Genomic DNA, 26,499 nt, shown 5'->3' with positions numbered 1-26,499 from the left:
GATTGGCTACACTTCAAAGTATTTCATTGGCTATTCCAGCTGTCAATCAAAGCGGTCACCACACGCTACAATTACACCCACAATATTGCAGCAGTTAAGTTTTGTATATATAAAAACAAAAACTCGCTTTGCAATAAGAGTTTTCTTAAAATATTTATTGACTTTAATTGAGAATAAAGCAACCACATTATATCAAAAAAGAACAGTGTTCACATACAACCTTTTAACTGAAAACAAAAAATCCCCAAAAGTTTAATTTCCAGACCTGAGTGTCACTAAAAACACCAAGACGTGAAAAAACATGAAACTTATTGTAGCTATGTGATTTTGCATTGTTAGGTTGCATGAGTGTCTTCCGTTTTTCTCACATATGGGTTCGTTTTTGAAATGTCAGTTGTTGTTTTTATGACTTTCTCACAGCATAAAGTTAATACTTAAATTGGAAGATTTGTCCAGATCAAATAAAAATATTTTCAGAAATGGCAATGATATCGCGGACATCTAATAGTCTAACCATTATACATGTAACACTTTGTCACTTGCATTGTAGGTAAACCTACTGAGATAAATATTCAGTGCATTTACTGTTTCCCTGTTCCAACCATGAGTTGAATAACTAATAAAAATCTCTGCTGCCTGAGCAAAGAGCTGTACTCTTTCAGCTCATCTTCCATATACTGAAGGGAGCAAAAATATTTTACAATTGTATGGCTGATTTGTTGTACTGCATTACTGTGAACTGCCTAAAACAAATGAGTTTTTGAGTACAAACTGACAGAAAAAGCAGATAAAGAGCAGTAATACTATACAATCAAAACCATATAAAGCTTAGTATGAGAGAAATGTACAGATGATACCCGATTCTTTTGCCAACAAGTGGCTCCTCTTCAATGATTTTGCTCAAACACAAATTGATCATTAATTCCAATTCATCAGACCTTAATATACTTAATGCTCACAACCCTGTAGTGGAGGTATGTCGTTAACCTGCTTATGGTGTATGATGTACACAAGTAAAGAACATGTACAAATATTTTTTCATGAGTCATGGCTTGCGGATGGATTATAAACAATATCAAGCTGAATATCCACCAGTAGTTTGAAGGTGTGGAGCTTTGACATGATTAAATCTCAGACCAGCATGAACTGACAGGTGTACACTGGGTTTTACACATTTGAAACATCCCAAAAAAATGCATACATGAAAGACGACCATAAAGACACAGACAGACAGCATTTCATTAGTCTTTGATATTGTGTATTGTGAACACTTTATTGTATTCTGTGCTCGATATGGTCACCACAAAGTGAGCACCAGCAGAAAGATTTTCTGGCACAGTTTCAGGCCGAGATACCAGACAGTGTGTGCTTCACTTGCAAAAGCCATTTAAAATGTCATATATCCATACATACTGCCCATTTCTTTGCACTTAGCTGACAGACTTTCCCTCTGGAGGAAACTGATGAACAAGCGACAGTTACATGACAGGATAAAAACTCTTTTTTTTGTTGGTAATTCCTTCATTGTGACCATACCCGGTAGATATGTTTGAACTCTTTGATAAACCATAGATGTATATCCTTGGTATGACCTTTGTCCGTTAGTGTAATCATTGGAGAACTGAATATGAATATTTTACAACCATTTAAAACAATGACTGCAACACTCAAACTAAAAAAAAAAAAGGTAAAAGTTTCCTTAATTTACATCTTTTTTTTTGCAATTTTTCATAACAAAATGTAAAAAATATTTCATGTTTGTTTTGAACATTTTACAATCTTTGTACAAGTTTACCAAATAATGCAGGAAACAAAATAGATAAACACCAAGGGTGGGGCAATCACCTATTTTTTAGGTTATGGTTTATGGCTGTTTAAAGAAAAAAAAAAAACTTAAAAAAAAGACAAAAATATTGAAAAGATGGCTTTGGAGACATGCACTCTCAAACCAGCCTGTACAGTCTTGATGAAGAAATATCCCTCTGCCCAAAAAGAACATAGAGGGGAAACCTTAAAAAGGTAGAAAAAGGGACTATATATTTTTTAAAAGCATTCAATTAATAAATAACATACTATAAAAACATTATAAAAAGACAATCAGTAAGAAGACCTAATAGGTATATGTTGGAAATCTTTTAGTTCCCTCATGATTTCAAGACAACAACTTCTTTGAAAACAGTGATGGTAAAAAATACCAGGTCCCATCATCACATCTCATTTCAGTTAAACAGAAGAGCAAAAATTTTTATCTACACTTTTCTGTCAATTTTTTTCTCACATTTTCTCACAAGCTTTTAAAGCCTCTCATTATTGCCCCACAAGTGAACTGTAAAAAAGGATTTTTTTTTTTTTCTCCTCACCTCTACATTTCGCTGCTGTCATACTGACGCCTATAAAAACATTTCGGGTGAGTTAAGAAAATCAAAATAACAATACTTAATGTAACAAGATGGATATTGGTGGTCAAGTACAATGTACATAATATGTCTCCTGATCAGGAACTCATTTGGGTAACGGTGGCAGAGGGGGAGGCGGTTCTGAGGGCAAGGGAGGGGGCCTGGAGTTGCTCCCTCTGGAGCCACCACTGTACCGGTAGTCCCCGTACTGGGATCTGTAGTCAAACATGGACGGCTGGGACGGCTGGACCCCCTGTGCGCTCAGAAGTGAGTTTAGCATTTCAAAAGTGTCCTGGTACTCGTTTGACTGCGCTCCACCTGTTGCACCGTGCCCGTTAGTGTCTGTCTTGTCTCCTTTGGAGTGCGAAAAGCTCCCTTGGTGGTGGGGAAGGCCCAGGGCGGGCAGAATGTCAGGACCGTGCCCCAGAGTTTGCCCAGAGGAGGAAGACAGGGACGGTAGCTGGTAGGGATTCCTAGAGGACTTGCTGATTTTAGAGGCAGGATGAGAGCCTGCTGTAGCATCCTGGGAGTGTGTCCTCTTACGTGAGGTGGAAGAGGATGAAGAGCTTGTTCTAGAGGAGTCGCTGGGGACTTTTTTGCTGCTTCCTACGGCCCCACTGGAACTAGACGAATGTTTGTGTGAAGAGGAGAGTGAGGCACCACTAGAGGAGGAATGGTGGTGGTGGTGGTGATGGTGGTGATGGTGATTAGACCGTTCCCTGTGCTTGTCCCTGCTCTTGCCCTCCTCCCCTGAACTCCCCCTTTGCTTCTCAGGCACTCGTATTCTGACTTTTATGTCCTGGTCCTGACCGCGGGCGCTGGCACTGTGCCCGCTGCCTCCTCCCCCAGCTAGGGGGAAACGCATTTTCAGAGAGGTCCTGTCATGCCTCTCCTTCTCCAGTGGGATTTTCAGAATAATGGGTGACGGGTTGGACATTTCAGAGGAGGAGGAGCTGGACTGCTGGTGATGATGCTGCTGCTTCTCTTTCCTCTGCTGCTGACCAATGAGAGCCTGGGCAGCGTTGGCATAGTCCCTCTTCACACTGGCCTCCATGTTCTCTAGCTTCCGCTTCTGGGCGGCCAGGACGTCTGCGTTCTTAGCACGGTACTCACTCAGCGACACCTTAGCTGGCGTGTGAACCTCGTGGTTGGGCGGCTGCTGCTGCTGCTCAGATGCAGCCTGACCTTTACCACTCCAAGTCTGAGCGCTGCCAGATGCAACCCTGTCCTTGTCACCCACAGATGAGGAGGAGGAGGAGGAGGGTGGGGCTGAGAGGCTCATCAGGCCTGCCACGGTGCTCTCTGATGAGGCCATGGAGATCATGCTCATCATGGTGTCCCTCTGGTCACCCTCCTCCTGGACTTTTGGCTTGGCTTTTGGTGTCTGACCTCCAGCCTGGGGGCCAAGAAAACAGACAGTCACAGAACATCCAGTCAACAAAAAGTGCACAATGCAGGACGTCTGCTCTGTACTCCGCAGGTCACAAAGGAACAATGGGAACAAATCTGTACCTTCCAGTTCCGAATCCGTTTCAACCGGCTGGGTGTTTTCTCCAGAATCTGCAGGAACTCGTGTGTGAGCTCTGAAAAAGGTTATGAAGAAGTGAGTGAGGACATTTATCCAATGACTCTGTACCGATGATGCACGACTTGTTAGTCCTTTTATAACACCTTTGCCTGCTTGTACTCAGAATGGACTAAAGGTAATTTACAGCACATACCATCCAGCAGCTCAAGGGTGACTGTGGGATCAACATACTCCCACCAGTGTTTGCCGTCTGTAGACACGGGTATCTCCCAATTGGACCACTTGCAGGCAAGATGGATGCACACACAGGCCACAACGGGAGGACTATATTGCAGGCAGAACGTGGTCAAGTGCAGACTATGTGGCAGGATACGTCCCAGAAGGAAAAGAAAAAATGGAAACAGGAGGAGAGAGAACAGACATTCAGTATATTGAGTTTAAGGACACAAGCAAAAGATATGAAAACATCAACACTATTTCACTGCTAATATCAAAAACCACAGAAGTTTATGCTTTACAGTGAACTGTGAATATACCTGTTTGTGGCCATGAAGTATGATGTTTGAGCCAAGTCCTTACTCGCTGGAACAACAATAGAACAAAGAAACACGGTTAAAATCTGCCAATTAACTATTTAATGTGCAAACTTACACATCAGCTGAAACATCCAAGCAGAATTTAACAAAATTGCAGAGCTGGTGCTCACCTCTGACAAGCTGAGTGCACTTGACAACATGAGTATGTGGATGGTCAATGGTGATTTCAAAAGCTGTAATAAAAAGGGACAAAAAGAGACGAAGCTTGATAACCAAAATACAGAACTTTAACTAATACATGCACCACATTGATTGCATTCAATCCAATTTCCATGACAAACATTATGGAAAAAAGATTAAGAAAGATCGCTGAAAACCAGGAAATGAGCACTGTTAGGCCAAATTAAGTGTGGCAAAGAACAAATCTGGAATATCACTTTGCCTGAGGTCCTCCAAATACACCCTGGACAACATGAAAACATGAACGTGACCAAATAAATTAGAAGTAAATTCCCAACTCTTGCTTTACTGCATGACACCGAATGTTGCTTACAAGTAAAAACACTATTTGGTGTTTTCAGTTAAAGCCAACATGATCTTCTTCAGCTGCCTACTTCAAAGCTTCATCATACAGTCAAAATATGTAGACGAGAAAAAGAGAGGACAATGTAAAAAGTTATGGACATTAAAAAAAAAAAAACACACACAGACAGAAACAATGGAAAATGTAACCGTGAGCAAGTGTGGCTAACATGAAGAGCAATGTCTCTGTCAAGAGCTGCTAACCACATATGGGCTTTCTGCAGACAAAAGTAAAACAGGTTAGCACTATTTTTTATAATCACATGTGTTTCTGGCTGGAAATCAGGGGACCCAGCTCTTCTCTCCCAACTTACCCAAGGTCTGGAGTATTATGCTCTCAAGAATGACCAGGTCTTGGGCTTGTTGCAGATAGGCCTGAGGTTGAGAGGACAGGCATGTTACTCACTCGGAGGCCTCAAGCCGTTCATTAAACCTACCTTTCATGGTGAGCTGACAACGCCTCACAGATAAGTAGTAAAACTATTAAAGCACCATGGAGAGAGCAGGCGTTCTCGTTCTAAAACTGCTAAACATCACACCGTCTGGATGGCTGAAAACCTACACAGACGGTAAGATGCATTTTGTCTCGTGCTGTCTCAACCCATGTATCAGGCAGCTTGAACATGTGAGGCAGCAGCAGCAGCAGCAGCTCAGTTGTGAAAAGAAAGAATAAAGAGGTTCAAATAGATGTAAACTTTCTGCAGAGGTTCATCTCATCTAAAAGCATTAGCACTGGGGATGCAATTATAAAATGAACCATTCTCTAAGAAGGAAATTATGATGGTGAGTTACACATTCAAATAACATCAAATTATGAGCATGACCCTCTCCTAATTGAAGGTCAAAGTGCTTCTGAATTAACACAAAACAATCAGCAAATTTGCTAAAACAATGGCAATCTTCACAAAATCTATGGATGAAATACAAAATTTCATTTAAGTTCTGTTATTGTGGAAATAAAACCACCCAGGAACAAACGGGGCACAATTGCCAACGATTTTCACTACAGCCCAACACTTACATCACTGCGTACATCTGGTGAAGGCTCCTGAGGATTGAGGCATGCGTGTGCCACCTTGATAACATGTTCCAGCTTACGGGGCTGCTCCTCAACCTTTGCAGCAAGGAAGAGTGCAGCAGGAGCAATAACCTGGTGAGGGTAAACCAAAGTAAGTCCATGAGCTTACTGACATAAGCTCTAACAGCTGCATCAGAGACTGCAGATGAGCAAGACAAACAATATACTTACATTTCTGTGAAATCTGGTGAATGACTGGACCATGTAGAACCGGTGCATGTAGACAATGGCTGTATTAATTGTGAGTTGGGACCTGATGCATGCTAGTTAAGGACAATGCAGCAAACAGCGGATCAGCAGCAGAGCAAAACACATGCACTGACTGTATATCGTAATGATCAGTGAGGAGTTAGCCTAACTACAATGTGAAATAACATATCTACAAGCCTTTAAATGAGCTAGTGGCTTGGAAAACTCCACATTACATCGCCATATCAGTGGGACAACAACAAAGTTGAAACCCCAGCTAGCTCCACACATCTGTCAGGGGTTAGCCGGAAGCTGTTGTTTCTAAATAACAAGTAAAATGGCTCACTGTAAATATAACACGTGAAGCGTTAGTATAAAAACACAACGTATCTGAAGGACACCGTCCCACTCGGCACATTTTCCTCACTAACATGCACAATAAGAGCCAAGGCTAATGCTAACGTCCTGTAGGCCCGCCGACCACACAGGCCTTCGTGGCCCCAGGTTAGCCTGCTACGCCGCTCTCAGTTAACATTAGCGCGCTAACGTTAACGTCGTAGAATCACAACCCGCCGCGTCAAACAAGCGGGGAACATAAAAACAAACGAAGGACCTTCAAATGAAACACCATAACAAACCGCGGCCATGCTCTCGGCCGAGCCGGCTTCACGGAGAAGCTAAACTTCGCTAGCTAACATGCTAATGTTGGCTAGCCGAGACGCAAGTCGTCCCTCGACAAAAGATACACATTGAGCCGCTGTCCCATGTCCTGGAGGAGGTTCGCCGCCTGTTGCCTGTAGGACAGCTCCTTGTCGGGATCAAGTCCAGCTCGCCGAGATGGGCTGTTGTCGATCTGCTGTCGGGTGTAGTACCATTTGTTATTACAGCTTGCAGGGAGCGAGCGAAACGAAGCCGCCATCACTGACAAGGACGATAGTTTAAAATTTCTGCGCGTCACAGGAACATACGTCACGCCGGGTAGTAACATGTCTGCCGTTCCCATAGTGACCAGCGGAGGGCGCCAAAAACAGCCTGTTACTACAGCAACCGTCATAAACAGTCCGCTGTTACCATGGGCGTCAATCCAGAGTGCGTGAGAAGGTTTGTCTGCACAGAAATACTTTAGTTTGTTTGCTTACTGGACAATATACGACAATTATGCAAAAAAAAAAAATAATAATTACTAAATAAACACACCTAGCTTAGCATAGTTTTCCACACAATGTTCTGTTTTATAGGAATAGTTTCTTCAGCCCTGATTTAGTTATATTGACATTATTGATGTTATTGTTTCCTTATTATGTTTAGATTCTTTTGCATATTTTAATTCATTTATTTACTTATCCATTTCATGCAATTGATGTCTACTGTTTTCACACATTGGAATCTATGTCTATAAGATTCAATGAAGAGAAAAACAATCAATAATGTAATGTTCCTTATCTTCTATGCCTTGTTTTTAAATAACAGTGGGAAATTTTTTGATTTAAGTTTAGCCCATCAGCCTGGAACCATGGTTCCTTTATTGGGGAGGATTTGTCCAAAAAAAATAAGTATAAAGTGGAAACCAGTGTGATCCTTGTCATCAATAGAAATCCAGAGATCAATGAATTTACAATCATACACAGCACAACCTGTGGTGATATTCCTATGTGACAAGCAACAGAACAAATTTAACAAATAGATAATGTAGAATAAATCCAACAATAACACAGAAAAATAATGTTTACATAGATAAGATACAATAAAGAAAAGATAAAATAAAGTAAAATTTAAACAATGAAACAAAATGATCCAAATGGTTTTGAAATGTCGAGTATGAATCTCAGATAAATTACACAGTGAGATGAAGAGACAATATAGCCAGTGTATAATGATATACGCATCATATGGGGTGGGGGTGACATCAGAATAAGGGAACTGTATGACACAGATGAATTACGATGACACAAGAGGAAGAAGAGATGAATTTATACCTCCAGTTGATCATGATCACCTACAGAGTCAAGAGAGGCTGACTTTACCCGTGTTTTCATTTGGGAAATATTATCAGAAGCTTTCATGTCTTTTGTACTTCCTGTCACATGGAAACAGCTTTGAGAAAACCTGTGTAACATCTGGGCCTGCAGTCATTCAGTGGGATGTACTGCACACAATGAAAAGAGTTTTTATTTAATGAATGTCTACGATATAAAAAGGGTTCATGAGTGAGAGCTGAGGAAAATAACTACTTATTACTCTGAAGTTGCAAGTATGTAATGATTTATCTTCACTCTCACGATGGAGTCAGAGCCAGCGACTCTCTCTGGATCAGTAAAATACAGATTTAAAAAACAAGACACAAGTGGAACAGATATCAAAAACTTGAAAACAATTTATTTCAAATCACAAACGGTTATAAAATGGACAGAAACTGAAGCAGTGTACCAATGGAGTCCCTAAAAGAAGACAACAGGTAATCTGATAAATCAAAAGTACAATTAAATACACAGTAAATAGCTGAGTAGCATGATTGAAACTAATTAAAGAGCTTTAAAGCAATTATTTATCTAATTAATTTCAGTTAACAGAAATATAGAATTTACTTTTCATCAACCTCGCATGAACGTATTAATGCTTGTATGCTAATGAGGACGTTTTTAGAGGCCGGGTTCATATTAGTGTCCGTATAATGTCGGAGTTTCCTGCCCAACAAGTAAGAGTAAGAGAGACGGTGGTTTTTTACAGGTTTCTGATCTGCTCGTGTTAAAGCACCAAAATGTTCTAATTAATATAAGACAGCTTTTTTTTTGAAGCAAAGATATCACCATTGGTGTCCAAAACCTGTTTGCTAATGCAGCTGTTTCCTGGTAAAAGCACTCCTTGTTTCAACTTGCTCAGATTGTCTTAATCATTTGTGTATTTTCCGAATGGTTTTATTCTATTTTAAAGGGTAGCTCAGGTATTTTTTTTAAAATCTGGCATATGTTGGTGTCTGAGTGAGTAATGGGTACAATTAGGAAATGGTCCAGTAGATCGCCTCTGCTGCAAAACAGCTGCAACGTAACCCTTTTGGGGAACTGTGGCCCAAGTACGTCCAGTCCCGTGTCGCAACTATTTGTACCTCTGATTAGTCATTTAGACACCAAAATATGTAAGAACATGGCCCAGGCTTAAAAATACACCAATTACACAGTAATTAACCATCTGTGACAGAGAGTATATGATTCCTCCTAAACAGCAGAGAGGCTTTTACTGTGAAGCAGCTGCAGGAGCTGAATGACCACCCAGGGAGGGAGGACTAGTTACTGCAGCTTTGTCATCTGTTGGATGAGCGTTAAGTTTAGAATAGAGTAAAACAAAACGTCTGTGTTACACAGGAGCTAATACTGCCCACATTTTATACACACACCTTTAATTCCTATATAAAAAGTGAGGTGAAATGAGCTATAATATGGTTGAAGGCCTCCAAAGACTAAATTTAAGTTATTGACTTGAGACTCAGTAAATTGTCGATTGCTTTTTCAAAACGTAGATGATCTAATGCAGGCATTTACTTGTTTGTATTTAATTATACTTTTGATTCACAGGAGCCCTATTAGTGACACCTGTTGTGTATCTCTGTTGTACTGTCATGAAAATGCTTTACAAAAAAAAAAAAAAAAAAAAGAAGACTTTAAAACATCAGTCAGGCAATTCCAAATCTTTCAGCGCGCTTCATTTTCTTTGCCTGCAGACAGAAGAAAAACATCAAGATTAAACCAGTCCCATTCATCCTTACTGCATCTTACTGCACTGTGACTAAGTGAAACCACTTCTCTCAACCAAGTTGCACAATAACAAAAGCTCAGAGAAAAAAAATGACCCGACCTCAACGTCGGCTGAACCAGCTGAACCTGCACTCGTCAAGGCCCCGAACCTCTCCTTCCTCTTTTTCATCTTTTCATCCTCTTCAAGCTGGAAATAACAACAGTCAGTGTCACTTGAGCACCAAACTTAGACGCCAAAAAGGCAGAAAAACGACCTAAACTGTGTGAATACTGTGTATTCAGTCACACCTTTTGTGAAACAGATGAAACGTTCATGCCAAATCTTTCTGCTCTCTTCTTCAGCTGATCCACGTTCACCTTCATGAGAGACAAAAACATCCCAATGAACATAATCCTGGTAACTGGAGGAACTAAGAACTGTGTCAACTAAACAATGGACAGATTATTCTGGCAACACTTACAGGAGCTTTACTGTTTGCAACGGCACCTGTTTGGGAGACACATGAAGTCAATTGTTGGCTTACAAGCAGGTAGAAAAAAGAGAGAGCTTTCACATTAAACAAATTCAACAATGTAAACATAACAATGCAGGAACAAATTGTCCGTCTTGACTTTGATTTCAGGGGTTGTGTTCTGTCGGTTCAGGTGTGTTCTTGCACTGCTTGTTGTACCTTCTTGTGTGTTCTTTTGTTTAATGTGTGTTCTTGTCAACGTTCGTTTGTGGATCGTGTAACGGTCCGACCGACTAAATACTTTGACCCATTTATACCCCGTCAGACTCTGGTCATGGGTGCCTACGTTGGCAGCCAGATCGCAGGTATTAGCGACGGTGGTAATTTAGCCCTCCTCGTCTTCCCATCTACTCATCTGGAGCTGTGCTACTTTAACTAGCTCTTCAGTCAGCACGGAGGTACAATCACAAGACTGTGATGTTTTCTTCCTGAAAAGAGCCTCTTCAGGCTTGTTCAAAGTAAATGATGCTAAAAGCACAGCAAGCTAATGCAGAGTAGCGTGGCGGTATTTCTGTTCGAAGGTCTGCTCAGAGTGAATCTACTGCTGATACGTAGATGACGTAGTAGACGCTTGAATTAAATAGGTCGGTCCATGGATCGGCCCCATTGTCACCAATCCCCGCTCCAGTTATTTGAGTCCACGATACGATAGATTTAAATAGATGAATAAAACTGCACAGCATTTGAATGTTGATTTTAAAATTTGAATGTCGACATTATGAAGAAAGTTTCAAACTGTTCGGCACAGCACTATATAAAATGTGTAGTTGTTTTTGAACATTTTAATGTGACAATGTTACATATTACAAACCTTTAAAATAAATGTGAACACGATCTGCCAACTAAGTCTGTTCGACAGACGTCTTAATCAGACCTGCGGTGTGGGAGCTTCACGTCCAAATCAACAGCTAAACACCAAAGACATAATTCTCCTGCTCTTCAAACCACTGACACAACACACCACAAGAGCTGCACGTGACCACTCAAGATGTATCAAAGCTGTTAACTTTAAGAAGAATTACATCAAACCAGAGCGAGAGGCGATTCTGTGTGGTAAGCCCTGTTTTTTTTTTTTACTCATGAATTGTTTCAGTAATAATTTATGATGTGAAATCCAAACGTCCTGGGCAGAGAGTGAAATTATCGTTTTTAATTTTAAAATGACTGGAAACCGAGAGCGAGTGAAGAGTGACTACTGACCTGGAGAGGGACGGGTAGCTTCAGCGGGCACGCCAAACCTGAAGAGAAGAAGCAAAGATCATTCCAACATGGCTGTGTGCTTTGACATTTACTTAAAGTATAAATCTAATTAATACCAGTTAACGGTGGACTGAAAATAATTACTGATGCAGTAATGTGCAGGACACAGACTTCTATTTGGAAGGGCGCAGGTTCACACTTGTGGTGTAACATGCTGTTATTTTTAGTACTTGTCAGTAACACATTTCTATGAGAGTAAACATGTTGTAATGTAGAATACATAGACTTCTGCTCTGGGTTTTCACAAACATGTTCAATTTGTTTTCTTTTACCAGCAGTGGTGCTGCACCTTTTCCCTGGAAAGCTGTAGATTTACTTTGTGTCGTTGCTAGAATAGTGAAACTAAGTGACTTTAAACATATACAAAGTGAATGTAGAGATGTCTACATAATTATCTAAATCATTTAGAAGGTAAAACTGAAGTGAGCATAACTTTCTGTAATAATTCCTCACTGTGCCTGAGTAGTGTGTTAGATCAAAGTTTAACCAAGACGACAGTCTGGAAACAGTGACACATAAGTATCAATGTCCCTGCCCAGCTTTGTTTTCTGATCAAAGTAGGTTTAGATAACCTGAGGGTTTGTTTAAAACCTGTTTCATCACTTAAATGCTCCAGTTTCCTGACTTTCTTTTTCAGTGATGTTGCCTCGTTCCACATTTATTGTTACTCATAGGAACGATGACTAAAGCTACAAAAGTAAAGTCCGAGTTGAAAGAGGCTGGAGGTGTCCTCTAGGAGACAGGAGAAGGGTCCGGTGAGGTCTTACCTTGCTGCACGTATGGCCTTTTTGCTTTCAGCCGTGGCGGGAATGTTGAAACGTTCGGCTCTCTTCTGTAGTCTCTGCTCGACAAAAAGGTAACATTTTAAATGAGAGCACATGCTGCTGGTTGAGGTTTTGGCTCTGCTGACGAATATCTGCAAACATGTTATGAATCAAATATGTACCATCATGAGTTCTCACACACACACACACACTTGTGAATCCAGCTGAACTGTGTACAGAGACTCCTGTTAGATGTGTGTATAACTTCCTGTTTAAGGTTTTTTAATGTCCAATATCCGTTCCATCTGAGATAGTAACCTCTGTATCAAAATACAACGATTTAAGGCTTCCAAATAAATTATTAGTGCAGGCAAGCTTGTCATACGTACTTCAGTAGCAGTTGCTGGAGGAGTTATTTTCACCACCTTCTTATCAGCAGATCTGAAAGGGAAAAAAACAAACATTCAAATTAGAGGAATGAGCAAAGTGGAGAAAACTAATGACCCATTTTATATAAACCTGTGTTTACCACTCTGGAATTGACAATGCCAGACATTTCTACACTGAACCCGACGACAAGTAACACCCACTATTGCTAATGGTGTAGATATTCGGGCTAGCCTCCAACAGTCGACCAAATGTTAGTCAGTAAAAGAGTCTTAGTTGGCCAGTTTTTCATTGGATAGTTGGTTGCAGGGGGGAAAAAAACTCAACTTGTCAAAATTAAGTCAAAAGAAATACGAAAGAGCTTTTAATCTGAAATGACAGACACAGGAAGCGGCAATATTCAGTCAGTGACAGTCAGAGATCTGTCAGGCAGAGAGTTGGATGAAACCCACTGTCTATTGTGTCTGTACATTCTTTACAGAGGCGGAGACAGGAAGAAACAGCTAGTCTCAAACTGGCTCAAACACACACTATCAGCACCTCTAAAGCTCACTAATTAGTACAGAACATTTGTTTTGTTAAATTTGTCAATAAACTTACATTGGAGACTCATCTGACTCAGAGTCCTTGTTGGCTTTTTCAGTGTTGGTGCTCGCAACTTTAGGGAAGTCCTAAAAGGAAAAGGAAATATTTATCACTACTTCACAAAGAGGCCCAATGAGGTCTAAGAGGGAAAAGAAAAGCAACAGTCACATTACCTCGGTGTCCTCTGCCAGAACATCGTCTACATCCACATCCTCTTCTGTTGTTTGGATGAAGGGATAGAGAAATTCCCACCACCAGAAAGCAAAAAGAAAGAGGACCAAAGGGAGAATTCAGTGATTTATCATAATAAGGGACGCATTAAAGACAGCACACAGTCTCATTATACATCAAGACCTAACAGCATCTCACATCAGAGTTGTACGTACAAACACGTAATCTTATTTTTGCATTTGTGTCACTGATTACGGTCCACCCATCTCACCGTGCTCCTCCAGATAGGCCTGAAGTCGGGCAATGAGCTCTCCTTTGTTTCCCTTGGTGTCCAGACTTCTGGCCTCGCACTCCTGCCTCAGTTCAGCAAGCTAAAACAAGACAGACGGAGGAAGCACTTTAAATACACCGAGCACCATTTGCTAACCATGTGCAGCACTTTACATTGGGGACGGTCCCTAAATAAAACAGCTCACAGGGAGGTCTTTGGATCAGCTTGATAACTGGCACAAAATTAGAAACTATGTGCACAGATATAAGCATTTCTGTTTGGAGCTGCAACTGTCAATCAGATGAAATATCCCCTGTACTATCACGTTAGACAAAGAAGAGCAGCAAACAGCTTTGAAAAGCTTGTGCACACTTGTGCTTACTAAAAACGTTCACTCTTGGCACTGAAAGCGGCATCTGATACAGTTGAAAGCTCCAGACCTTGAATGAATGGGGAGATTGTTTTGACGACCACAAATGTTGGTGATCTGGGTGAACAGACGGAGTGTGTTTCCTCTGGACATGAAGAGGCTGAGACACCCACATCCTGGCAGGTCTGCGCCCCCTGATCAGTTCAGTTAGTAGGCGACAGCCACACTTTAAATTGTTGCATTTGATGGGTGAAAACAGTATATTTTCCCCTTTGCTCTGAATGTTAATATTCTAAGTATTAACAGTGTACCCAGCTAGTGGATGAAGCTAGTCTCTCTCTCTCTCTCTCTCTGGGAATGCGGAAGAACATGTTTTAATAAATTCTCGAGTACAAGATGATTAAGTTTAGTTATTATTTCACATTTCTAGTAGAGGATGTGGAGTTTTACTAATAAATGGGACTATTTAGCAAACCATGCGTGAAAAATACGGCGTTTTAGCGAGCTAACGGTTGGCTGAAATGAATTACTTAGCTGGCGTTAATGTAATTGGACCAGGACAGAGATGGCGGGACACGTTGTATCTCACAACAGCAACAACATTTTCATTTCATTTGAACTCGACACGTTTATTAACTGTCTATTTAAATGAGTTTCCAGCTGCCTGATAACCTGTCGTTACACATTAAACTTATCTCGGTGTGGTTAGCTCGGTTAGCTTCCCTCGATGAACAACGTGAACACACGCCGGTTACCAGCCTTCACACACGGAGGACACATTTTCTCCTTCAAACCTTTCACTTGCCCGTAAGCTCTCCCTCTGAGAGGACAACTAAAACCTGTTACAAGGTAACTCCGACTAAAATACTCACCTAACGCGTGTGATAAATACCAAATTGTTGCAGTACCAACCTTGAGTTTCTGCAGCTCTATGACTTCGGCCATCTTTCTTTGTTGATGCGTTACTTCCTCCAATCAAACCGGAGCGGCTCTACTTGTGAACGCCTCCGCCGGCAGGCTGCCTGTTTCACAGCGCCACCTGCCGGACGGACGGACGAACTGCAGGTGGGTGTAAAAAAACACAATATAACAAACAAAAGACAAAACAGCGATGCAAAAATACTTCATAGCAATTACAGGTCATTGAATGGAAAATGCAACACAATTTCAATGGTTTTATCCAAAAGAGAAACAACATTCTTGTCAAATCTGATGCCTCTGTAGACACACCAGTATTTTGTATTGTGTATGTGTTTGTTCATGTGTTTTTCTGTAGGTATGTATTTTCTTTCTTTTAATGTTGTGAATGAGTGTTTTGTATTACACAACTCTAATGCTACTTTATGTCTATCTCAAACAAAATAAACACAAAAATTTACTGCAAAAGTGCAGACAAATTAGCAGCCAAAAATGTCAAGTAGAAAAGTACGTTTTTATGCAATAGTCTCTCTGACTGATACACTATTAGATGTTTACTACACCACTGTATAAGTGGGATTTTACTGTTGTTTAAGATAAGATAAGATAAACCTTTATTCGTCCCACATTGGGGAAATTTGCAGTAGCAAAGAACAAGAACAACAGTGCAAAGATAAGTTAAACAACAGGTGCCTATATAAGTAGAATATAATATGAATAGAATAAAAAAAGCTTGAAAAACAGTATTGCACAGACTTGAATGAGGATAAGATATCGAACATGAGTCCAGTTGAATTTACAGTTCTGATTGTACGGTCAAACGTTAGACATGTCGGGGCATAATGTCAGTAACGTATTTACCTTCATACAGATTCATTTAGATTTCGTAGTCAGACTTTGTAGACTTTGTGTGTCTCTTTGAATCAGAAAAGACGAAGGCAGCAAGATGGTGCACGTTCTTGTTGCTAGGCAACAGGGGGCTAAACTGAGTGGGCATCATGTTGCAGCAACATGTAATAACACGAGGGTTTATCCACAAATCAAAATGTGCTTTTTCCTTACTTTTGTATTAAGAAGGTGGGTGTTATCATATGTTGTATGTTACTTTCCCTTAAGTCCTTTGCATCCTGTAGTTTTCTATCAAAAAAGTGTCCGTTTTATCAATAAAAGTAAACAAAAGCGGCTGGACAATCTGACATGTCAACCAGAGACTGGAGACTCAAATCTTAAGCCAGGTTTAATTTGATCTAAATGACAGCATCTGACGCATTGCAGTCAGCAGAGGACATGCTTTACAGTGTGCTTCCACATTACGAGTCTGCACATACATGTTGCCCTCTGAGGGGAGTGAAAGGGTTCATGGTCTACATATCTGCAGATGAAACAGGTCTGAATAGGATTTGCTGTGAATGCTGACATTGTTTAAAAAGAGGTTTAAAAAGTGTCACAGTTTGGCATATGATATGGAGACAAAAAATCTTTCAACAAAGTGACTTTATAGTCCTCGGGGTAGAAGGACAAAGCCGGATGAATTTAGGGAGTCACAAGTGCTTCAATAATCCTCATTAACACTGCATTCCTCGCTCTCCCTCTGCAGACAGTGTGACCTATTGTTGTAATGACACAGAAAATGAACAGCTCCCAGTTACACGTAAAGACGTCAGACATTATGTTTGATCGCAGCATCATATTTAGCCACAGCACGTTTTCGGCCAATATAACTTCTGCGTATATAAAGTGTCGTTTTTGGAGTTTTCCATGACCTGGATTTGATAATCAACAGGAGCAACGTGAATTTCAGAGTAAATCCGCACATAATTGGGAACAATTAGCTGCAGCCCAAAAATGGGTCAGGTGACATTAGCAGAGATTTGGGTGATCCTTCATAATGTATTTAAGAGCACATGCTCCTTGGATCAGGCAGCCACGAATGACCCAGAAATTCATAATAATGTGACCCTGATGGTCTAGATATGATCCTGTTTTACTGTACCGAGCTTTAAATCGTCTAGTTTATCATTTTTACCTTACATTTATGCATTTTTGTTGTTTTTTAGGCCAAATCAGCAGACTCTACTCCACAACGTTGGTATTTTTGTAAAATATTCACTTTTCTGCTGACACAGCTCTTCTTCACACATGTATAAAAAAATACAGTGTACTACACAAGTATTTATTTAAGTGTGAAAGTAGCAATATTATAAAGTAAAAATACTTCATGCACGTGACGTTCCTGCATTAAATCAACTGGAGTAAGTAGAAAAGTTGCCCCTGTGGCAAATTTATATCAATAGATGCATTCGTGTGTAAGAGGTAACAGGTAAAGTTGAAGCTAATTTTCACCTCTTTATATTCACTGAATCTATGACAATATAATCAGATTCTGTGGGCTTTGTTTTATTTATGTGTAAATGAATCTACATACAGTAACTGCAGCTATGAAATAATTGTGGTGGAGTCAATTTTCTACATTTGCAGGTGAAGTGATTTCTTTTGTTTAGTTTGCGAACACTCGTGCATTTCTCGTGATCCAATCAGTTGCCATGAATAAAGAAGGTGGAATTTTGCATTTCTTATGTGATTATGTGCTTTTTCCACTGTATGTGCAACTGTAATCCCTCAGATATGCATTTACTGTAAATACACAAATCAGTAGTCCAGGTCTCTCTGTCTTTCCCTCCCTCCCTCCTTCCCCTCTCTCCCTCTCTCTCTCTCTCTCTCTGCAGGGCTTGGGGAAGGAGGCGTTTCCTGAGCTAAAACACTCAAACATCAGACCGTTTATAAAGCCTGTTTTCTGTTGCCTGGTGCTCACAAAAGGGATATTTTGCAGAGAAGAGGTGCACTGACAATGTGGACGTCTGCCGTACTGTTGGTGTTGCTGGTTGCAGCTTCACATACTGTGGCAAGTAAGTACGGACAGTCCATTCTTAATCTGAATTTGGTAGAGAGTACAATTTTAAGAGGGAATTTCAGAGTCAGAGTTACCAAGAGGACTGACAGAGATCACTCACATGATTTAGATCAGGTTTTGACTTCGGAATCGAGAGTTTTACAAACTTAAAGATGGAAAACATCAACAATCAGAGTTACCATTCCTTCCTTCAGTGTAGAAATACTCTGGTACAAGTGCAAGACCTGCATCCAAGATTTTAGCATTAAGTAAAAGTAAAAAAGTATTTGCACCAAAATAAACTTAAAGTATCAAAAGTAAAAGTCGTCATTATGCAGAAAGGCCATTTCAGAATAATATACTTTATTTACTTTATTTTTGGATTATAATTATTGATTCATCAGTGTATTCATCACTTTAATGTTACAGCTGTAATGGTGGAGCTAATTCTAATTACTTATAAAACTGCAGGGCAGCTTCTGAATTTTCAGATCAACAAAGTTTGATCTTATCTCATTCTATAATAATGATACATCTGTATGCATTTGTTTATTATATTTTGCATTATTGACAGATGTAATCTAATCTGCAACCTAAAGTTATTAAATAAATGTTGTGGAGTAAAAAAGTACAGAAATGTGATGGAGTAGTAAAGTAAGTATGAAGCAGCAGAAAATGGAAATTAACTGAAGTGCTATACTCAGAACTATACTTAAGTGACGTACTTGAGTAAATGTACTTAGTTACTTTGCACCACTGATGACCTCCTTCCAACAGTGCTGCAGGAAGTTTTCTGATCCTTCAACTGAATAAAAGTAGCCAGAGAGATGACTGTAATAAAGAAAGGCACCATTACAAGAAAAAGTGCTGCATTCAAAATGTCATGATCAGTTTTATTGGAGCATGAAATGTAAAAGGACTCATAATTCAGGATGTGAGTGTTCTACTATCATGTGATTGGATTATTATTACTGCTACATTAATAACGGTATAACTTGTTTGTGCAGGTTTAAGTGAGGTTATTTTTATGTGTCAATAAAATATGAATGATACTGATAATGATAATACTAATAATTTATTGAATCCATTTTCTAATGTAACACTTCATATGTTTTGGTTTATTTGATCTGAGTTTAGTTCCAGATCCAGTTTCTCAATCGTTCCCATGCCCTCTTTACTCAACCATGCATGAGTGTAAACGACACTGACCTTGACCTTTATAAACCCAACACACAAATTTATCTTAATCCTTTTACTTTTAAGTGAAAGCCTGCATGTACATTTAAAGAGTTCCACACTGGCCATGAAGAGAATATCTACGGGACGGAGAAATGTGTCTCAAGACGTGCACGTGAAAAAGGAGTGATCCCTCTGAAATAAAGACAAATATGTTGTCTGCTGTCTTGTTTAATTCAAACTCAGCCCTGTGACATTGTTAATCTGTGATCAAATCCTGCACACGCTCAGCTGAGCATCACATGAGAGGGATTGGAGGGACAAGAGAATTTATTGGCAATAAAACACCCTCATATGGGCACCTTCAGGCACATTTACAAGGCAAATGTGCCCCGTTACCCTGTTAAATATATGTAAATATGTCAAATATATGAATGTATGACTAGCAAAAATGTTGTTTTGGCAACAGTAAAACAATTAGAATAATAAATGTAATGTAAATGTAAAGTAAATCCTTATTCTCTTCATTCTCTACTGTAGAAAAATGTAATTGTGTATTTCAGTGAACTCTCTGTTCCCCTGACAATTAGTTACAAAGTTCTTTCCAGGAAAACTTTGGAAGTTGTTGAGAAACATTTCACAAGTTTGATGTCTGTAATATGTGGTCACAGTTTTTGTTATATAATGTTTTTGGTTTTTTTTTACATTCAAGAGCCCAAAAACCGTTTCACCCGCTTTCCAACATGGAACACTAAGATGTACCCAATCTGGAAAGACGGAGACCCACGATACAAAGACTCCTGGAAAGGTACTGTTGAAATATCGGTCATTAAATCGGTCATTAAACATATTTGCAGAACCCACAGACATGTACATTCTCCTGTCTTCTTCGTCCAGGTGGCAAGGTGACATTCAACGTGGGAAATGATTCACCAACACTCACTGCAGCCAAAGTTACTTTTACCATCGACCTGGAGTTCCCACATAACCAAAAGGTGCAGCCTGATGGAGATGTTGTTTGGGCTGAAGACTGCACAGTCAATGGTAACGCACACACACACACACACACACACACACCCATTCAAACACAATGCTGGATCCAGTAGATGGATTACTTCAGGAGATCTGGCACAGACATTCACCGTTCAACGTTCTTTCTCCTGCTACAGGAACAAAGTACCACGAGTCTGAGCCGGTGTACCCGACTCAGAACACAGACTGGGAAGCTGCTTTCCCCGACGGGACACCGTTTAAGAAGGACAAGAAGCCCAGCTATGTGTATGTCTGGAAGACTTGGGGTGAGTGCAGATGCCGTCTCTTATCAAATGCCTCTGAATCATGTCTTCTCTGAGGGTCACAGGGTTTCTTACGACCTGCAGTGTGACCCAGGATGGATTATGCATGAGTACGATCATATGATCAGATTATGTCACTTGATTTTAAAGGAAACAATCTGTAATTTTAAGATTTGGGATTCTGGCTTTGCGTGTCTCATGGCACGAGGCTTTAATGATGCTACATCCAAAAAGAGTCACATTCAGAAGTGAAGAACTTTGAACAATCAGAGGTGGAAGAAGTGCTCAGATCCTTAAATACGTAAAAGTAGAAATACTACAGAGTCAGAGACAAAAGTATTTCAGCAAGACGAACTCAAAGCATCATAAGTAAAAGTACTAATCATGCAGAATGGCCCATTTCACAGTGTTCAATTAATAGTGATTTATTATATTACTCTATACATGTGAGGACATTTCATGTTGTAGTCATAGACTGTGTAAAAGAAACTGGTCAGTTTTCTTCTTCTTTGATTCAGTCTATGGTTGTAGTTAATCAATGTGGAGCCAATTAGTCATACTGGGCAGATTAGTAGTTGAGTAGTGCACTATATCATAATGAAATATCTTATATTTTCAAGTGTCAAATAAATGCAGTGGAGTAAAAAGAACAATATTTAAATCTGAAATGTACCTCATGATTGTACCCAAGCACAGTATCTGAGTAATTGTACTTGATTACATTCCACCACTGTTAATGATTATTATGTAAGCTGTTTATTGTTTATCCCTAAGTGAACTCCTTTATTAATGCAACATACAACAAAGTACAACAGCAACATTTTGTGATTTAATATTACTGATATTATTAGATGAACTAAGCTAATTAATGGATATTTGGGGTGAAGTGCATCTCATATTAGCTCAGCAGGCTGTGGATGCTCATTTGGCAGGTCAGTACTGGCAGGTAGCAGACGGGCCGTCCTCCTCCCTGACCATCGCCACAGATGACATCCCACTGGGCTCCTACACCATGGACATCGTTATCTACCACTACCGCAGCAAGGAGAAGTTCATCCCTCTGGGATATGCCAGCACTCAGTTCTCCATCACTGGTGAGTTATGGACTGAAGGAGTATAGCTATGATGATATTTGCTCATTATTGTACTTTAAGCTTTAAACTCCAGCTGTTGCCTGTTTGTTCACATCATTATTTGATGTACTCCTCAGATCAGATCCCCTTCGCCGTCTCCCTGGACCAAGTGAACGACATCATGGCCGACGACATGCGCTTCATTCAGAACAGGGCGATCGCCTTCACCATCACCCTCCATGACCCCAGCGAGTACCTCAGCAATGCAGACATCACCTTCAACTGGGACTTTGGGGATGACAGCGGAGCCCTCATCTCCAGAGAGCTGACCGTCACTCACACCTACATCAACTCTGGCTCATTCAAGCCTCAGGTGGTGATCCAGGCGGTCATCCCCGATAAGGCCTGCGACACACCAGTCGTTACCCCGACCAAGGCCCCCGGTCCGGATACTGATCATGGCACCACAGGCAAGGAACACTTTTACATTTCTGTAGAAGTAGTGGTCTGTAATGTCTGTAAAAAGCAAGTGAATAGTTCCCAAAAGTATTGCTTTAGACATAGAGGCCCCCCAGACTATTGGTTATCGTAAAGATCTAAGATGTATCCAAAACTCAAACTAGTACAGACACAGCTAATTTATTAGAATGACACTGAAGTTATCCTCTAATTTGGCAGTTAAGAGGAAAGAGAAACTTAACCTACATTGCTGAGTGACTGACCCTCCTGATATTTTAGCCTTAAGACCGTCTGAAACCCACTTTCAAATTTGTGAAAACTCTATTCTATTTGTGAAAATGCAAAAAAAAAAAGGGAGATTTCACAGCTTTTTTCACAGCTAGAATACTTTGGACCAGGTATCTTTCAAAAATAAATAATCTGGACCAGATTATCCCAGAGAAACCAGAAACTCTTAAAAACACAGTTTTGGATTTGTTAAACCTTCTGGTTGTGACAACAGACCAACACCCACATTTCTAGCAGTGGTTGTCAATTTAATTCAAATGTGTAGCTGGATATCCTGGGAATTACATGTAGACCTGATATTTATTTGCCTTTGTGCTGAGAGTTAGATGACAGGAGTGATATCACTCTCATATTTATCTGTTAAACAAGAAGTTAATCTTTTGACAGAGCCAGGATTTCTGAAAAATGCCCAACTATTCCTTTAACCTCTAAAGACCTGGCGTACACATGCGTGGACATCAAATTTTGGGTTATATTACCATAGTAGTTAATTCTGCTTAGCTGGGGCCGTATGGACATGTATGTGGGCAAAATTGTTGATATTTCATATTGTTTTTTGCACAGTGATTTTCAAAATATGTTTTGTATGTGTTATAAATACATGCAAAAGCAGTCAGGAAAAAAAAATGCTATGTTCAGGGTGGACTTTATTGTGTTTTCTGGAAATTAAGACCGACTGTTCACATATGTGGACATAATTTTTCTCTAAAACTACACCATGTAAAAAGATGATGCTTAGTTTTTATACTTATCAGGGTCCAATAAGCCCAAATAGCAAGGAGAAATAAAAAATGCATATCAAACAAGAGCTCGGGTCTTAAAAGGTTAAAGCCAAAACATTGTAATAATATTAACAATATTCTGTATCCATGGTCCCTAACTCAATGATCTTTCCTGCGTAGTGAGAGCTCCAGAACTGGCGTCTGCTCTCCCAGTTCCGGTTTCCACCAAGGCAAATGGCCTGAATGTCAACATCGTGCCTTCGGACACAGAGGAGGACAACACCGAGGACGAGGCCTCCACCGCCTCCACTGCTCAGCCTGCACAGGAAGCACCCACAGTGGCCAAAACCCCCTCCCCCATCAACAATGACATGCCAGCTATCAGCGAGGCACGGACCCGGCTTACAGCAGGTATCTTTTTATTACTGTATCATTTTACCAGACGATCACCTGGTCAGTCTCCACCAGAGGTCACATGTGCAACAACAGCAGCTGAATCAGAGAGGAGCATCAGCCCATTTCCTAAAATGTAAATGTGATATAAATCTTATAAATTACATGTAAAAGTCACAATTTTTTAAGTAAGAGGATCTAAATAGTAACCACAGAATGTACTGAAAGAAAAATAAAAGTAGTCATTAGTGTGTGTGTGTTGCATTTTCCTGCTGTAGATGTTTAACATTGTTAACTACTTTATGTACTATTTGGTAGTTTGGTAGCATCTACAGCATTGCATCATGGTCTATAGGATCATCCTGTGCTTATAGCGATGCTGTCTTGTAAGAATCAAGATCTGAGATTTCATGAGCTCAGAAAAACAGCATGTTTTCAGCTTTTTGACAATGGATTTTCCAGCTGATCCAAGCTTTTTTATTTTCTTTTTAAAAATTTTTACCTAAGAAGTAAGATACTATGAAAAATTGTAACTGAGGTTGCATAAAATCTGACATCAGTATTTTAAGTCCATGCTTCTGTTTATTCCCACCAGGTGCCAAGCGGTCAGTGACAGGCCAAGCCACAATGGTTGTAGTTGCTAAGAGGGATGCTGATGATAAACCCTCAGATGACTGTGTGATATATCGTTACGGCTCCTTCTGTACCGGCATTGAAGTGTTTGGTGAGTTACCTTTCACTAGCGCTGCGCTCATCAGATGAAAACCTTTGAGATGCTTGTCAGTGACCGCCGTCTCTCTGGTCTTTGCTTTCAGAGGGGATTGAAAAAGTAGAGATAGTACAAATGGACAACGCTGTGATGGCAACACCTGAAACCGACAAAAATGTTTTGGATATCACTGTTACCTGCCAGGGAAGGTGAATGCTCCTGCACTTTATCTAACAATCCAGTATTTTCTGTCCTTTAAAGAGCATTTTGTTGTCTGTTTTGTTTCACTGAAGCATCTTCCTTCTTTCTCCAGCCTTCCAAAAGAGGTGTGCAGTGTCATTCTGGACGCACAGTGCTTGAAGCCGATTCACACGGCGTGCAACATGGTGGAGCCCTCCAAAGAGTGCCAGCTGGTGTTGCGTCATTTCTTTAATGACTCTGGTGTCTACTGCATCAACGTGTCCATGGCCAATGACGTCAGTTTAGCTGCCACATCTGCCAAAATCAACGTTGACATTGGTACGCAACATACAACCTCAAAGCAGTCCACAAATACAATTGTCTAGTTTGACAGTAGAGTAATTTCTGCTTTATCCTGCTTACTGACGGTTTGATCTTTATTTCAGGTTCAGGTCTGTCCTCTTCTGGCTCTATCGCCATGCTGTTGGGTGTCCTTGTGCTCGTTCTAGCAGCAGGAATTGTGGCATATTCTTACAAGTAAGGACCGACTTTCCTCGTCAATAGCAATTTACTATTAAAGTAAAAACAATCCAATTTATTTACCTTAAGCGATAACTTTGGTGATATTCTAGATTTGTCTTATTTTTGTCTCATTATTATTTCTTGTGTAGCCAAAGCTAGATATAGCTGTTGCTCTGTGCCATATATATCCACTGTAGTCCAAAAATCATATGAATCTCATCACGCACCCTGTGCTGGTGAATGATAGTAAATGGGCCTTGCAGCTATAAGGTATAAGGTACAACCACCACACACAATATCCTGCTGCTGACTCACTAAAGCTCAAAATGTGTATCAATCCGCAGCTGAAACTAGTCCCCAACAAACACACTATTTACTCCTTTTCAAGTGAAATTTGCTGAAAACTACAATGCCCAGGTGTTTGAGGAAATAATTTGATTTTCAAAAGTGGCTATAATCGGTCTGTACACAAACGACTGTGTACAGATCGTTGTGTGTGTCTGTAGTGCAGAGTGTTACCAAATCATTTAATGCAAGTTTAAAAATCAAAGTATGAATTTGTGACATGTTTTTAAGATCTTACGCCTCCTGTAGGAACGAATGAGCTCAGAGCTGACAGTGAACAAATAGAGTAGAAAAGTATTGAGAGATCGACTAACAGCTGGTTTTGGTCTTTTCATGATTTTTTGTGGAAAGTAGCAGAAATATAGAATATTACCAGCCTTATTTGTAAAGCACATGTCAGTTAAACAGCTCGTCTGTGTTTTGTGCTTTAGGCGTTTTAAGTCCTACCATCCTCTGAAGGAGGACCTGATTGTGTCTGCGGAGCCCAGCGGAGGTCACAGCTGCTCTGGGGCCTCGATGTTCTGGACCCTTCTGAACAGACGGGGACACGTGGACAACTGCCCCCTGCTGCAGGACAGGCCGGTGTGAACCATCACCAGCTTTGCACGACCAAATACAAACCCAAGCAACTTCTGAGTCACAAGTTATAGGCACCTGGGATGTCTTTTTATACTTTTTTAAAAAATATTTTCTAAATGACAAATCCATGACAGTGTAATATTTGGGTTTTCAATCAAGAGTTTCCTGGAATCATATTTAGACATGCTTTGATCTTTTGTACCAACCTGAAGCAAGTTTAGTAGTGAAAAGCGGGTCCTTTAATTTGGATGTTTTACCAATAAACTTTGCTCAAAACAAAATTGTCATGTTTTACGTTTTAATATAGTTATACTATACCAAGAGTGTGGATGAGACAGACTCCACAGTCTGACTCTGGACTGACGGCTTCTGATATTCATTCTTTTCTCATTTCTGTGAACCAGGTTAAGAAAGCTAATATTATGCAGCTTCAGAATTAATTTATAATATTAATGCACTTCTTCAAAAATGTAACTATGAAAGATTTAGTTTATTTTAAATGCATTCTTTTTTTTCCTGTGAATATGCTGCTTAATTTAAGGAAATATTTAAATTCTTAGTGTTACAAATCT

General features: G+C 40.1%; 3 protein-coding genes across 4 annotated transcripts; 1 reads left to right on the top strand and 2 right to left on the bottom strand.

The window, feature by feature from the left end:
* Nucleotides 1-140: 140 nt before the first annotated feature.
* On the bottom strand, nucleotides 141-7,230 carry ccnt1 (cyclin T1). Of its 2 annotated transcripts, none has more exons than XM_070839500.1 (9): nucleotides 7,056-7,230; nucleotides 6,292-6,373; nucleotides 6,064-6,192; nucleotides 5,357-5,417; nucleotides 4,631-4,693; nucleotides 4,461-4,506; nucleotides 4,118-4,281; nucleotides 3,909-3,979; nucleotides 141-3,792 (listed from the first exon to the last, which is right to left on the bottom strand). In XM_070839500.1, exons 1-9 carry the CDS (start codon nucleotides 7,226-7,228, stop codon nucleotides 2,503-2,505), a joined length of 2,079 nt encoding a protein of 692 aa, XP_070695601.1. In that variant the 5' UTR covers nucleotides 7,229-7,230; the 3' UTR covers nucleotides 141-2,502. The 2 variants fall into 2 exon arrangements, with proteins under 2 accessions (XP_070695601.1, XP_070695600.1); XM_070839499.1 differs by having other exon boundaries at nucleotides 4,461-4,516; nucleotides 4,632-4,693.
* A 1,435-nt stretch (nucleotides 7,231-8,665) lies between these two features.
* On the bottom strand, nucleotides 8,666-15,335 carry sarnp (SAP domain containing ribonucleoprotein). The gene is made up of 11 exons (XM_070839469.1): nucleotides 15,291-15,335; nucleotides 14,009-14,108; nucleotides 13,740-13,783; nucleotides 13,582-13,652; nucleotides 12,984-13,035; nucleotides 12,598-12,671; nucleotides 11,771-11,808; nucleotides 10,520-10,545; nucleotides 10,347-10,415; nucleotides 10,159-10,245; nucleotides 8,666-10,018 (listed from the first exon to the last, which is right to left on the bottom strand). Exons 1-11 carry the CDS (start codon nucleotides 15,321-15,323, stop codon nucleotides 9,977-9,979), a joined length of 636 nt encoding a protein of 211 aa, XP_070695570.1. The 5' UTR covers nucleotides 15,324-15,335; the 3' UTR covers nucleotides 8,666-9,976.
* A 2,790-nt stretch (nucleotides 15,336-18,125) lies between these two features.
* On the top strand, nucleotides 18,126-25,936 carry pmelb (premelanosome protein b). The gene is made up of 12 exons (XM_070839646.1): nucleotides 18,126-18,202; nucleotides 20,075-20,170; nucleotides 20,260-20,406; nucleotides 20,532-20,660; nucleotides 21,590-21,751; nucleotides 21,868-22,200; nucleotides 23,380-23,610; nucleotides 24,188-24,316; nucleotides 24,408-24,510; nucleotides 24,615-24,820; nucleotides 24,928-25,018; nucleotides 25,780-25,936. The coding sequence occupies exons 1-12, from the start codon at nucleotides 18,145-18,147 to the stop codon at nucleotides 25,934-25,936; spliced, it is 1,842 nt and encodes a 613-aa protein (XP_070695747.1). The 5' UTR covers nucleotides 18,126-18,144.
* Nucleotides 25,937-26,499: the final 563 nt, after the last annotated feature.

Source organism: Pempheris klunzingeri, chromosome 11 (genome assembly GCF_042242105.1).
Source record: "Pempheris klunzingeri isolate RE-2024b chromosome 11, fPemKlu1.hap1, whole genome shotgun sequence".
NCBI classification, from domain to species: domain Eukaryota; kingdom Metazoa; phylum Chordata; class Actinopteri; order Acropomatiformes; family Pempheridae; genus Pempheris; species Pempheris klunzingeri.
The sequence above is the reverse complement of the archived record's forward strand: the minus strand, read 5'-3'. Positions and strand labels throughout refer to the sequence as shown.

What these genes read in the sequence shown, in the direction of transcription:
- pmelb (XM_070839646.1), top strand. Translation starts at nt 18,145, where the DNA reads ATGTGGACGTCTGCCGTACTGTTGGTGTTGCTGGTTGCAGCTTCACAT. An exon ending in AGCTTCACATACTGTGGCAA is followed by an intron (nt 18,203 to 20,074) that starts GTAAGTACGGAC and finishes TTTACATTCAAG; the next exon opens with AGCCCAAAAACCGTTTCACC. An exon ending in ATTGTGGCATATTCTTACAA is followed by an intron (nt 25,019 to 25,779) that starts GTAAGGACCGAC and finishes TTTGTGCTTTAG; the next exon opens with GCGTTTTAAGTCCTACCATC.
- sarnp (XM_070839469.1), bottom strand. Translation starts at nt 15,323, where the DNA reads ATGGCCGAAGTCATAGAGCTGCAGAAACTCAAG. An exon ending in TAGAGCTGCAGAAACTCAAG is followed by an intron (nt 14,109 to 15,290) that starts GTTGGTACTGCA and finishes GTCTTGTTTTAG; the next exon opens with CTTGCTGAACTGAGGCAGGA. An exon ending in TTTCATCTGTTTCACAAAAG is followed by an intron (nt 10,246 to 10,346) that starts GTGTGACTGAAT and finishes TGTTATTTCCAG; the next exon opens with CTTGAAGAGGATGAAAAGAT.
- ccnt1 (XM_070839499.1), bottom strand. Translation starts at nt 7,228, where the DNA reads ATGGCGGCTTCGTTTCGCTCGCTCCCTGCAAGCTGTAATAACAAATGG. An exon ending in CATAATACTCCAGACCTTGG is followed by an intron (nt 4,694 to 5,356) that starts GTAAGTTGGGAG and finishes TTTTTATTACAG; the next exon opens with CTTTTGAAATCACCATTGAC. An exon ending in TACTTCATGGCCACAAACAG is followed by an intron (nt 4,282 to 4,460) that starts GTATATTCACAG and finishes CCTGCCACATAG; the next exon opens with TCTGCACTTGACCACGTTCT.